At 40.8% G+C, this 14,927-nt stretch overlaps 1 protein-coding gene across 14 annotated transcripts in view; it reads left to right on the forward strand.

Annotated features, from left to right (window-relative positions):
• Window positions 1-14,927, forward strand: part of Eip63E (Ecdysone-induced protein 63E) — a 94,771-nt gene that overhangs the window by 56,768 nt on the left and 23,076 nt on the right. For all 14 annotated transcript variants that reach the window (NM_001202113.2, NM_079180.4, NM_001274444.1 and 11 more), the window contains one exon: window positions 5,771-5,962. In NM_001202113.2, coding sequence (NP_001189042.1) covers window positions 5,771-5,962 — 192 coding nt within the window. The remainder of the gene's footprint in view (window positions 1-5,770; window positions 5,963-14,927) is intronic.

Below are 14,927 nucleotides of genomic sequence, written 5' to 3' on the forward strand. Positions count from 1 at the left end.
CCTCGAATGAAACTGGCTAAATATTTTCTTAATTATTTCCTGCTGACATTTGGATGACTTGAACACGAACGATGAGAGTCGCATTTAACACTCAATTACACTTGGGATATTTTCAATATTTTTCCATAACATTTCATCCTTGATTTTTTGGCAGAGACGAAGGAGAGACGTTCAGGCAAATTGTTGTTCGCTATACAGCAATCTCTTTTGCAATTTATTCACAGTTTTATTATGATTATCAAGCCGGCGAGAGCGCATTTCGTATTTATGAGTTTTAAATTAAATGCAATCTCGAGGATTGTTCTCTGCCTTCCGGCTCCTCAAATATTTATTGATTTTTGTCAAAAAGGCTCGGTTCCTCTTTTCTTATTTGTTATGGCAAAGGATAAGTTTGCCACAGGCCTCTGACAATTTTTGCAAAACGGTTTAGTGGCGAGGATGGGGAAATTTCAGACGAAACGAGGAGTTGGCAAGTGTGGAAAAGTTGGCCTTATTGAGCCTTCAATTTGGCCATGTCCTGGCGCAATGTTTGGCTTAAATATTTTATTTGCCAATGGATATCCTTTTCAGACCCCAAATGTTGCGTGTTCAATTGACAGGAATTGGATGAAGTTCTTGTGGGTTAAGGGTTTCGTTGAAGTCGAACAGGAAACACTCTTCCAAAGATATTTAAGACTGAAAAATATAGAAAACCGAAGTAACATAAATCATAAACATGATGGTGTAAATCATTCCGTTGGATATGGGGTTGCTGTCTTTGGTCTTTTCGCCTGTTTTATCCCAGTAATCCTTACCATTTTACAGGGTATTTGCAGACGTTCAACAACAATAGAAGCAAAATGTGTGTATTTTGCGCCTTTTCGATGTCGGGTATTTGAACCTTCTGCCAGTTGTTGTGTCGCCAAGTCCTCCCTCCTGGTAAATCCTTCTTATTTAGCCGACGGGCCTGTCTGATTGTCTGGCTGTCTAACTCCGCATTACCCTCACTTCGTTCCGAAAAAGTCCTGGAGAAGTGTTAACTTGTTTGGCCAAGATTTACAAGTCGTCGTTGATTTCTTTTACTCACCTTTTTCGGTGCCTCGGGCTCTGCCAACCAAACTCCAATTCAAATGCAGCTGACAAAAGCATAAATCGGTTTCTGGCAACTGACTTAAACTCACTTTGATGTGCGAATAGACGACGAGGTATGAAAGCCTGTTGTAAATTTCAATTTCTGTCAAAAAGAATCAACTTGAACGGAGACGACAGGACACCTTGGGAAAACCACTTAACCGCACTTAATGCCACAAACAATTTTACAATTTCAACTGTCTGCTGTCTGCGTTCCCCTACCAAAAATTCCCCACTTAAGTGCCTCGGTACATGGCTCTTTTTACAGTCATTAAAGTTAATTGTGTAGTGAAGAAAATCGTGTGGAAAGAGAGCAAAACGGGAGCCACAACTATAGCAACACAGAGAAAAATAAATACTAAAAGTAAATAAAAATTAAAAAGCTAATAATTGGTGTGGAAGTCTACACATTTCGAATAAATTATGTTGTCTAGTTTTATTCTCTGTGTAACCAACCACATCTGGAATGGTTCAGCGGTTGACATTTCTGCGGTGTGCCACCAAAAACTGGGCTGCTTAAATCCTTAAAATCCATAAATTGCCAAACGCCACGTCTGCAGGAATTTTTCTTAATTAATAATAAGTTTTGAGAGCGTTGGCTTGGCAACCTGCGCCCACCTTAGTTGATTACCCCCTGCAACTGATTTTCCCGACTTCCCCTTAACTTTGTGTAACTCAATGCCTTGGCTTTTCACTCGTTAATATTGTTGTTTTTCGAGGGCGTCTGTCTCGTTTTCGTTCCTTGTTGTTTTTGTTGGTGCGGCAGCGTCTATTAATTAAATTAAAAAGTTCAGAGCCATCGTTGTCGTGAATGCCCCATCCATTCGCACTTCTCATCAGCTCATCAGCATGCACACTATGCAAAAATAAAAAATAATTAAATGGATAGCAAAACTAATCGAAATGGTTGGGGGTGATTCGCTTTGAAAGCGATAACTTTGTTATATTAAAATATACTATTAAATGAATAAACGACCTTAAATGTTTCTCCTACCTTGGCACATTCCATCGCCCTGCTAGCATCTTTCTTTTGTTCTCAAAATGCAAATCATTTAAACAATTAACCAACCCGTCTAGCCAACAGATTCAATTGAACTCGGCAGACTGATCAACCGAGAAGAACCCCATGCCCCCCGATTCCAGTAGTTTAAAGTTTAAACAGTTCATTGGACGCTGCTGTAGTTGATTATGTATATTTATTTTTTATATTTATCCACCCGTTGTTTCTCTGTTTTTATTTTTTACTTTTTGCACATTCCGCTCGACAATTATGCATTATTTACAAAAGTTAATTGCCGGCGCGCAACAGCATTGTTCAACCAGACCACGCCCACTTGGAGGAGGGCAATTAACAACATTATTGACTCTGTTCGCCGGCACATTGGGAAAATGGCTGGAAATGGGAAAGGGGATGAGGAAGGACCCACAAGCGGCACTTTGAAATGCTAATGAAATTGCCTTTTAAAGCAGAATCTGCAAGCTTAAAACTGAAAAACGAAGAACAGAAAGAGAAACCAGCAGCTGAAAATGTTGTCCTCGGGCCCCCATTTTTTTTTGGTGCTTAATTGATAAATTGATTAAATTGCAAAAAGCCTTAATTGCACAACCACATCAGTCACACAGAGTGCAATCCCTCGAAATTTAACATTTAATTTGACTCGGCAAATTGCATTGCTCGCTTCCATTGTCCCGATTCTGCGAAGGAAGCTTCGTTAATGCGATGTATTTTGTCAGCATTTGAAGTGTCACATCAGCTCGGGATGCCGGGATGCTAGATTCCCCGGATTCAATTGGATTTGGATTTGGCTTTGTCTGCTCCTTTCGACTGCGGTGGCCAATTTGAAGGATAAATTACTGATTTCGTCTATTGTCTGCGTTGCTGCCTGCGTTAGTTACAACTGGTCAACGTGGGTTTGAGTGGGGTCTAATCCGGAAAAGGCGATTTTGTAGTTGCAGAGAAGAAAAAAAATAGTTGGTTTTTAACATACAGAAGACCTTATATTCAAATCAACAAATATTATAGTAGTTCTCTTTTTTCCGAGTGCATGCTCTATCTAGTGTCTAGTGCCAAACTTATCACATAAACTCATTTCAGTTTGAGTTCTAACCATTTGATTACCCGTCGGCTCGTCATAATCATCGAACGTTTTCCCATCGTATCCCTTTTTATGGCTTTCTAAGGTTGCCAATCCTTTGCCAGCTCAACACTCTCTGAGTTTTGGAAGTTTTCGGGGGCTTTTTAGGTTTTAGTACCCGTTAAGTCCTTTGGGGCGAAAATAGAAACGAGTTTCATGCGCCTCAGGCATGATAGGTTTTGTTTCGCCCTCTCTTTCTAACCATATATCTCCGTTCCTTCTGACATGTTCCTCTCTCACTCTCCTTGCTCAGATCCTTGCAAATTTATTGCATTTTCTCGATGAAGTTTTCCGCACTTTTTCTTCGTTTCTGCTGGCCTTTTTCCTTTTGTGGCTTTGCTTTGATTTAATTTGCGCGCTGCTGTTGTCTCTATCCTTTCGGTTCGTCCCATCTCTTTCAGTTTTTCCTGCGATGCTTGCAATTTGCGAGCTTTGTTCAATTGGCTTTTCTGGGGTCCTGCCAATGTCCAAGTTTTGTGTTCTCGCCATGTCCTGTCACTCATGCGTCAGCGGTATTTGTCGGGTGTCGGACTTTAAATCACCCGAGGTCTCGCTTTGCTTAGAAAACTTTTAAAGTTGAGATATCCTTTTGGCACTGGAGCCAACCTGACTGCCACATAATGCTCATTTCATCTTTTTGGCCTGGCAATCCGACCAAAAAGAGTGTGGTTCATAAATTCAGTGGAAGAACATAACCGGAGTTGATGTAATGCTGTGTGGTAACTCGGGTTTTGCGGTTGCGTTGCATAATGTGCATACAGTCAGGGATGAAATGATAGCACAAAAGGCATTGTAATGCAAAAATGGCGTCAAAAGTCCTGCGCGATGTATGCTCCTTTCACATTTTATCTCCCTAGTTCTATATTTCTGAACCCAGCTGTAGCTTCCCCCGCCTTTCAAAAAATCAACCAACTCCCTTTTGGTTTGTACTTTATGTTGAACATATTTTATTGATTACATTCCCAGCTCCAACATTTCCAACTCCGGCCACTTTTCCGGCGTGTGTTGGCACAACTTTATGAGATTTCTTTGCCCCAGACCATGGAATGATGATTTTGGGACACTTCGCATTGCATTCTGGACACTCCTCCGTTGACTTGGCAAATAAATTGCTTATTTGTAGCGACGATTTGCGGTAATTTTGTGATTTGTGGTGGGTGACATCATTCATTTGGACAGGGGTGGAAGTTCTGTGTTTCAGTCTCCCTTGGGTTGCATATTTATCCAGGCTATTAATTAAACATATTGGCCGCCTTGGCTCGCAGCTTATGGCTAGCCATAATTTATTTTTTCTGCTGCCAGATGATGGCCATTAGTGGGAAGTGCAAGAAATGGCCAAAATCAAAGACTTTGATGAGAAATCGAAGCATTTTTCCAGCTACTCTCTTTGTGCCGCTCCACTCGACTTGATTACAATTTATTGACTTTTGCCGGGCAAATCCTCTTGCTTTTTTCTTCGACTCCCTTTTTGGCGACTCCGCCATGCCCACTTGTATGCATATCGTTAGCAAATTGCAGGCTCACCAGGATTTGCATGTGTGTGCTGTGCTATGCTGGCGGTAAGCTAATATCCAACCAATTTCCGTTTGACTCGCTTCGCGTTTTCCTCTTTTTTTTTGCGTCGAGGGGATGTTCAGACCAGGTAAACTTGGCCAACAGGGCCCTGCTGGTTCAGCCTTTTGTGTTTCCGTTTTAGAAATTGGAAGGCAGAAAGCGGCGCGCCTCTCCAGTGTCCTTCCTGTTTTCAACCGTTTCGTGTCCTTTTTTTTTTCGCCGCTGCCATATAAATTTGTACAAAAGCTTAGCCAATTTTTTCGCCTTTTGTTTGCTAGTAGCTTCGTCGTCGTCCTGAACTCATTTGCATTTTTGGCACATTCAAAATACCCTCGATGTTTGCCCTGAACACCCATCCAAAAACGCCTGACCATTTATCCCCATTCCCTTCTTTATGAGCTGTGACTATTAATGGTGTTTGGTTTAAGGCGCTCTTAAAGCTTAAATAACTAAACAAATATTATTTTCTTAGGCAGAGGTTTTAAATATTTTCCGTAAATTTTTCATACTCGCCTCAAGTTGATTGGAAGAAAATGTAAATATCGGCCAGCAAATGTCAGGTTCAGTCAGATTCAGTCAGGGCTAGGAGTCAGGAAAAGAGGACCACAATCCGGTGGTTTCACAGCCACAGACCAGAAAGAGCTTGGCATATTGACCCGAAAAAAGGGAGGCTGTCCAGTAGGCGTTGATTGGCATCCTGAGACCCGAACTCCTCCGCTCCTCTTTCACCTACAGCTCACTGTCAAAGCTAATGGCCCGAAGGGTGAAAACTGTAAAGTGAAGTTGGTTGGGTGGGCCGAAGTGGCTGAAGTGGCTTTCCTGCCACTTGAGCGTTTATGGATATTGACATCTCAATGGCCGGACTCGGTAATTTAATTAGGGCAGAGTTTCCCCGGAGAGAACGAAGCTAAGCTTGAACCTGAAGAGAACTCGAACTAAACTGTGGCTTTTCCTTTGTTCCCTGCTTGCAGCAATTTCCCGCGAAGATGGCGACGAGTCGACGCACCACCATCACCACCACCATCATCATCGCGGTGGACATGGCGGGCACCACAACCACGGTAACAAAGTTCCATACAACGGCTACAATTCGGAGGAATACTTGGACCGACTCGAACCGAATGGCAATATACCCGCTGACAAGACAAATTGCAGATATGGAGGTGAGTTAGTTTATATTCTAATTAATATCTATGCCTAATTTGACTCTAAAATAATGCTACAAATTCTGTTTGAATATGGAACGAAGAGCATTATTTTCTTTCACTTGATTGTTATATTTTTGCTATGGGCAATCTGGCCAAAACTCAAGCGAATTTAGGCCTCATTCATAAGGCTTTGCGTAATTTATCGCTCGCTTGTGCAATAATCTCTCATTTAAGCTGCCCTCCTCCACCGAAACTAATTTAATGATAAGATGCCAAGTCCCTCACACTCCACACTGACTGGCAATAATTTATGCCTCCATCTTGTGTGAGCAGCGTGTCTAATTATGGAAGCAAGTTACATTTTCCCAACTTTTCCTCATTCCCTTGGTGCAACTGGGGATTCCCTTTCTTCGATTTAACGTTATTTTTTGTACACACAGAATAAATGTGCTAAAAATAACTTTAGAACGTGCCGCACTTATGCACAAACTATATAATAGGAATTGTAATAAGTGTAATATTTTTGCCCTGTGTAACCCCCGCTCTTTAGTAATTTATCAAATTTTTGTCTCATTTAGCTAATGCAAACAAGTTCTTTCTGTTCCATTTCGCCGTTTGAGCTTATCTAAGCGAAAATTTCCGCAGATAAGCGAGGCCCTCTGTCATCATTTTCCTCGCTGCTGTTTTTCTCATAATTGTAAATTGCAATTTTATGCAAACAATGGATGGGTGGTGGTTGTTGGACGGGAGTTGGCAAAAAGCGAGGTAGACTCGTTGACATTGCCGATAAGCCTGTGAATGTAATGGCTTCATTTGTTGCTCGTGCACTTGAAGCTGTTGCTCCTTGTTATTGTCCTTGTAAAGCGGGGCACTCAACTCGAATATACTTCCATTTTGTACCTCCTTGTATTCTATATGCACGTGTAGCCTTTGTCTTCCCGATGTCTAGGCCTTTCGGAATCGGGCCATAAAACAACGGAAATGGAAATATTAACAAGCAAGTGCACAGCAACAAGGGAATTATTCATAACCAAATGGAAATTGTGCATGCTCCATATATCTTTTCCGGGCTTTAAACTCAATGCCATTATTGTTTCACTGCCATGGAGGAGCATTTTGCCCCCGGCTTACCGCCTTTGCACCAAGTTATGTCTTCTGACATTGAATTCCATCGGTACATTGCTCGGATTATCGTGGAACAAAGTCGTTAAACTATTTCAGTGAAAGGGAAGTGAATTTCTAAGGTCGAAAGAGGGCGGGGAAAGTGTTTACTGTGGCGGTCTATACTAGAGTGCTTTTAGTTTCACGTATTTACTAAGTTGGTAAACTATTTGAAACGATTTTATCAGCAGTTGTACAAGTTCATGTCCCAGTTAATTTCCATACTTAAATTATAATTAAATTCAATAATACAATTGCTAACTTGGCAATTATTTTGTAGAACTATCGATGCAACTTTATAATTCCCTTATCTATCAAAATCAATTCCGGAAAGTTTTTTTTAAGCCACCCACTGCCCACGCAATCATAAAGTTATGTAACGCACAATAAATTACAGAGTTGTGAAAGGCAGCAGAGAAAACTCTCCACAGTTAGCAGGACATCCTTCCGCCCTTCGCCCGGAATTTTCCAGCCCCCTTTCCTATCAGCAAAAAGCAATTTCAGTTTTTCATGCTGTTCCCATTTTTTTGTTGCTGTTCTGATTACATGATTTATAAGTTATCTTTAGCAAAACAACAACACTGTTTGCCATTTTAGGGGGTGAAGCGCAGGATATGAACAATTTATGTTCAACGCTTTCGCAAAAGATTATTGTTCATATGCGCAAATTATGCGAACATTGCTGTGTAAAATTTCGAAAACATATTGGCCAAAAAGAATTCGCATATAGCTGTTTAAAAGCACCCCGACAATGATGGTAAATCATGTTTTACAATTATGCGTGAAGCATAAATATAAAGAATAAATTTAATTTGCCCGGGAATAAAAGACGCAGAGGATTTGAAGTCAGTGATAAAGTGTGTGAATCATTTTTTTTTTTTTCGGGCCCCTGGATTTTTTTTAAAGGGGCGTAATTCCACCTGTAAGCTACTTTTATAGGGTGAAAGAGAAGGTCCTTGTATAAACTCTACTCAACTTGCGCATAAATCCTTTTAACGCTTTATTTGGCTTCTGACGCGCTTTCCTTTGCCATCCTTCGTCGTTTGAGCTTTGTTTATTTTTATTTTGTTCCCTGACTCGCAGGATCCTGTGCGTTTGTTTGTTTGTTTTTAATGCCGCTTCCTTGAGAAAGGATACCTCTTCCCATTTTTTCATCCACCCTTTTTTAGCTCCTCGGAGAACTGTCTGTGATTTAAATTTATTGGCAAAATACTTAAAGTAAATCTTTTTGTTTCACTTTGTTGCGTGAACGTGTCTTGTGAGGGTGGTGTTACACTGCTTTTTTTTTGTTTTGTTAACAACCCTTTGACAATTTTCGGCGTGCTTTTTATACCTTCCACGTCTATTAGGGGTCTTTCTTGCGGTTCATTTTAAAATTCTAACTGGCAGCCGCAACCGGAATCCCTGCACAGAATTTACTCGACGCCTTGCGGTTTAGGCAGCGTCTTTCTTGTGGCTTCCACCCAACCACCCACCACCCACTCACCCCTTTGAGGTCATAACCTCCACCCCCTGTCAGAATCGTTGCAGTTTATTAACGAAGCAAAAAGATGTCGCCTTGGCTGACTTGTTTTTTCCGCCGCATTTGAAAAACATTCTCTTTGTTTTAATGATTTACTTAATTTTTTTGGTTGAAAAATTCTCTGTCTTTTCCTTTGCTTTCTCCTTTTTGTTTGATGTCGTTTTGCGTGAGACAATTTTTTTGGTGGTTTTCGGTCGTTTTTTGGTTGGGCTAATGAAGCGACTTATGCAATGACATGGAAAATTTGCGGTCCACATTTTTCTCTCCGTTTGATTTTTTTCTATCCCTTTTTCCGAATGTTTTTCCAACCACTACACAGCATTTGCATGACGTCTGTAGGAAAAGTGTGGGAGAATTGGGGCTGAAAGAAAGGAGTGTGAGCTTATCAAAAGGCCAAAGGCTTTTTTTCAGCTTTGATAAATGAAAACTTTGCTAATTGGCTTGTTTAAAAAAGAGCTGCCACACTGGATAACTGTGGCAAATGCACAAGTATAACAACTCTTTGAGTCGCAAACTTAATTCATTAGCTGAGAATGGGGGTGCCAACATGATTTACGTTGAAATTTTAGATGAACATAAAGTTCAGACCAAAAAATGTTTTACACTCCTAGTAGAAAAAATTCTTTACCAAGGTGCTGCCCACTTGATGTGTAAAGCACACTTTGAAGCTGCCAACTTAGTATTTGCCAATCCTCTTCTGCAGGAATATCAGACTGTTTCAACTCTTTAAAATGTATGTCGCATAAACTCAAATATCATGTCTAGTAATTTTACCCTATTTTTGTAGCTAATGCAATCAATTTTCTTTGAAAACTTTGTCTGGCCAACTAAGCAAAGTGAAAGCTTTATAATAATCCAAAGTCATGCCACGCCCTACCAACTTTTGGCTTACTACTGGCAATTTTCTCCATTGTCCTACTCCCTATATATCCCCGCTTCCCGTTCGTATGACGAAAAAAGAAAATTGTCCAGAAAATATCTTTTGACAATTCGCCGCTTTATGCATACTAAGCTCATTATGGCCAACTTGAAGCACAGCGAACGTCCTTTTTTATGCATTTTTTTTCGCTTTTATTATTTGTTAACCGAAGGGCGGTTCCTGAAAATGTGCTGGAAAACTTTTTAATAGTGGCCAGCCATCACCCCCGTGGGTTTGATGAGTATTTCTATTTTATTGCATCTTGCTGTGGCTAACAATGCCCCATGGGCGGTGCCACGCCCCCTGGTCCAAGAAAGTGGCACAATATTAAAATTCTCGCTTGTCATTATAAATTCCTTGGCCAACACCAAAGGATACCATAAAAATAATAATGGGCGAACAAACAACAAAAAATGGACAAGAGAGCCTTAAAAGGTTTTACTTTTAGCTGTTAAAGCGATGAGGGTGCACTGGAAAAAATTTAACAATAAAAATCGCTTGGAATGTGCTTTCTTATCAATTATTTATGGTTCTGCAAATATTTAAATCTTTATAAGCGCAACAAGAATTTTCTAATTATTTAACGCGGTTTTTTTCTTCGTGTATCCTTCAAATAGGATCATGAGAATTAGGATAACTGGAGGGCATTTCAGTTGCAATCAGCGCGCATTTTGACTGACAGCTGAAGTATCCATAACGTCATCGAAGGACCTCGGGTCATGAACCCCTCAAAGCCCGAACCCCAAAAACGGAATTAGGATTCATAATATGATAAAGTGGTTGGGTGGGGGATGGATGGTTCAGGGGAGGAATTTTGCCTTTGGGCTGTGGCCAAATTGTAACTAAAGGTTGTCCTGTCTCTGTGTGTGTGTGTGTGCCAACTGATATCCTTGAAGCACATTCACCAGCTCTACACACACAGTTATCTCATAGGTGTGCGTAAATTATAAGCAACTTGCAAATGTGGCTGTCCACATCGATACACAAACACACTCACAGGCTCACATTCTCATGCATTTGGGTATTGGTCCACAGGGAAAAGCCGGCCGAGACTCCACCTCCTGGCCTATGCAGTGAGCGAAAAACATGACTGAAAATAATATAGAAATTAATAATTCATTTGTTTAGTATACAATATGTATTGACCAAAATCGATAACTTTCGATAGAGTCTTCAGTCTAATGCGTTAAGGATGCCGACTGCAACATGGCAACTACTAAGTAATGTATTGTTACAAATTTTAATTATAGAGAATGTTGTTCTACTTAAATTACAGACTAGATTTTTCAGTACATCCTCCTGGTCTCTGGACCCATTCCCCCGGCTTTCTCTGCTAACCGCTCGTCATATGCCTGTCCTGGCCTTCGGAACAGATAACGTTCGTTGTGTGTGTTGAATGTGACAGCCTTGGGGCATCGCCATGCCCGCATAGTCATATAGCCACGGCTATAGCCTTCATCGGCTTATCCCCACTGGCTTACCTATGGCCTACGCATTTCATTTGGTCAGCCGGCGTTTCCGTTTCCTTCCTGCCACACAGACTACTTCAAATTTTGATTGTCATTTACGTGACTGGGAGCGTGTGTGTGTTTGGTGTGTGTGTGTGTGCTTTGTATCCTGTGCGAGGAGAGGCTTTTCGAATGAAATTGCTGCAAATTATTCCCATTACGTTTTTGGAGGGCTGCATTTCAAGTTGATTGTCGTTTACATTTCGCAGAGCAAAGGCCAAAGGAATGGGGCTCTCTGGTTTGCAGAGGAGGATGGAGCCATTCGCTGGATGATTGAGTTCTGGAATAGGAATAGGCAATAGGCTGTTGGTCCATTTGCGATGGGGTAATCAAGCTGAGTTTCTTGATTTCAGCAATAACGTATCAATCAATCGTCAATTATTTTATCATTAAATGCGTGGTTACATTTGCATAATCGAGGGGATTGCCTTAGTTGCTGTGTGTATTGTTCAATTTATGACCTGTTATCTGTTGATATTGATTTTTGTGGTTTAATGGCTTGTGAGTTTTAGTCTAGGAAATGTGATACTTTACATTCGTATGTGGTGTTAGTTAATTGGTAAATTCCCATTGTATTCAAAGGGTATTTGGTAGTTCCCCTAATCCTGCGAGTCCTCTAGATCAATCAGCTGTACTTCAATCACCAGAGTGCTTTCCAATAGAAGCCGAGGCCTATTTACTGACCCAACATCTCTTTTGAATTTTCCCGCTTTGTAGGCTAGAATTGTCTACGTGTGTCCTTTGTGGGAAGCTCAATCCCAGTATGCTCAATAGCTCGGTGTGTTATTGGCCAGCAACTCCACTCTATTTTCGCTATTTTCTGAGCGATTCGCAGTGGGCAAACAATGCGGCGTTTTCATATGTGACGAGAATCCGTCGGGAGCTCTGTGCACTTGCGTATATATCATTTTTTCCCTCTTTTTTTTCCGTCTGCACGGAATGACAAACAACGGATGATATATTGCAGTGGCCACGCCTACCGCCTTTTGTTTGCAGTTGCCGCAAATCAGTGGCCAATAACTGGGATGAAATCTGATGGTAAAGCAGGGTTTCCACTACACGCTCTGGAATATCTGCCTCTAGGGCTTGTTTATTGAGCAAACCTTTTGAAGTTAATTAAAACGAAAGCCAGCCAGCGTTTTCAATTACTCAAGCAGCTCTCGTTTTTTTCATGGCCCTTAATTTTTTTTACGAGCAGTTGTAAAAATATTATTGATAAATCTTTATCTTCCCGGCGAAATGAAAGGAAAAATCCGTTTTATTGCTTATTAATATGTGCTTGCACGAAGGAGTGGAGGAGCCGAGCCAGTTGGTAACTGCAAATAAATTGGATTCCTGTTGCTACCGCACTTTATATCTTCGAAGTTTTTACCTCTACGTTTAACCTGAAAAACTGGGTCTGTGGCTAGGGAATCGCATTAGGAATCAATTCATTTCACTTCTATTGTGCAATTTCCGATACGTCCAAGGAGTCTGGGTAAGACTGGCCAGTAAATAGACGACAAATTGAGGTTGTAAATCTTCTCTGATGGAGCATTTGTGACAAATCAATTTGATAGGGGTTTGGTCAAGGCGAAGTTGGCTGGAATTAATGTGGCTTGCGGAAAAAAAAAAATAGATTGGCTCGGGATGTTTAATTTAAAAATTCCCAGTTGAAAGTTTCTCTTGGTTCTTCCTTTGGCGGGCCGGAAATACCTCAAAATATTTTTAGGGCATTCTCGCTTCCTCTTCCGATTTCTTTTGGGCCGCCTCACACCCAGCAACAATGCAGCATAATATGCAACGTTTAGTGTGAAAATTTCCCACTTCCACTGCCATTTTTCCTCGTTGTGGCTCTTCTTTTGAAATTGCGCACATAAACTAATTCCGCATGCATGAAATGACTTTCATAGAAAAATGGCTAAATTTCAGTGTGTGCGCAGTGGCCTAGCCTAGAATATCCTGGCCTCTCCTGTCTCCTGTTAATGCACTGCGAAACACAAAAAATATTAAGATAATGCACATTTCTGAATTTTTCAAATTCACTCGATTCCTGCATGAAAATATACTTATCAAAATATTTATTCGCTTATATTTGTTTCTGGTTTTCGCACAAGAGCTCCTTTTTGCCAGCCTTTTGCATAGCTTTTCTCGCAGTGCAGCTGTCCAGAGTTGCCACCAAACCGCAGGACGACGCGTCGACATCCGTTAGGGTTAAGTTGCAAGGCGCTGCTGCTGTCGCTGTCGCTTGTGCAGCTTTTACCGCTTTTGCCGCCCCGCTAATTGTGTCACAATGATGAGCATAATTTGCAGCGCTTTGCCATTGCAAAGAAGGACAAAGGAGAATGCAGGAAATTAAGCATACGCCATGTGTGCCATGCCGCTAATTTTCCGTTAGTAATTTCATTTCATGCCAACGCCACTCAACCCTTTTAAACGGGAAAACCACTCGCTTTTAATTACCATCAACGTCAGTTTTGTGTGGCATTTTGGGTGCCTTCAGATTTTTCCGAGCGCATTTCCCTAGCCAATTTAAATGTCTGCGTAGAAGAAAGGGTTGCCTTTTCTCAGACAAATATGTTGTCATATGTTTTTGCTCCACAACCCCCCACCGAAAACAATCATGACATGATGAATGATGGCCGCCAATTGTTTTTTTTTTTGTTTTTGTTTGCGAATTACAAACAAATGTCTAAGAAGCGAAGGAAAATAAGTTGAAGCCTCCTCCCAGGAAAACAAAAGTAAACATTTTGACATGACAGACGGCACATAAGGCGATATATTAGAGATGGTATCGTGATTTAAAAGAAGGCAAAACATATAAAATATATTTATGTTTATTTAAGGAAGGTTATTAATGATAAAATTTCGTTTGAATCTGAAACGTGAGTAAAATAAAGAAAGTCTCATCACTAGTCTATATTTCTTATAATCGCTTAGCGATTTCCGCTTTCATTGTTCGTGGAGCGGAAATTTTCACTCATCCCCCTAGAGAAAAACGGAGTAAAGTAATTTGTATGTAATTTGTTAAGTAATACACACAGTTTCGTGTGTGTTTGTCTGACTGTCTCGCCAGGATGTGGCGTGCGGAAAAGAGGAAAAGTTCGAACGAGGAAGGATTTGTTCGCCTTAATTACAAAACATCAAAGTGGTCGATGTCTGTTGCTGAAGTCTTGCGCCTTTTGTGAGGGATTTGCCCATTGATGTGGCAAGCTCTTCGTCGAAGAATGGTTTCAAGTGTTGAATCTGCCACATTCCCAAATGTGTACACCACTCGAGCACTAATAGAGTTACTACATTTGGGAGTGGGTAATTAATTCAAGAATCGCACAAAAAAAAGGACCTTCGGTGTCAGCAATTAATAATTTGCCACGTATTGAAAATTGTTTGTACGTGTTCGTTGGCCACTCTTTTGGGTTTTCTTTGCTCTGCTTAATTGGAAAACACTTTTCCATCCGAAATCGATTGTATTTTGATCGGGTTTGAGTAATTAAACACTCTGTGGAGTGACAAGTCTGCACCAAAAGCAGTTTTCGGTAAATCCTGGAACAACCAGAAACGAAATACCCTTGTTAATCCACACGCACAAATCAATTTGGCAAGGCTTCTTCACCATTTTTCTGCACTTTTCGTTGGCCATAAATAAGAGTGTAATTGGAAGTGATGAACACCAGGGACAGCAGCTTAAATCCCAGACACGCGCTCACGCCCAAAAACTAGAACAGGTCCCAGAAGAAAACCGAAATCTCTAATCAAATGTCAATTCCTTATTCAATAAAAATCGAAAAAATACGATAAAAGTTCGCTGCTAAAGGAAAAGTGCGAAAATAGGAATAAATACGTATAAGCGAGGCTTGTGTACTGAGAGAAATACTTGTTACTTGCTAAATA

This window comes from Drosophila melanogaster, chromosome 3L, assembly GCF_000001215.4.
Source record: "Drosophila melanogaster chromosome 3L".
NCBI lineage: Eukaryota > Metazoa > Arthropoda > Insecta > Diptera > Drosophilidae > Drosophila > Drosophila melanogaster.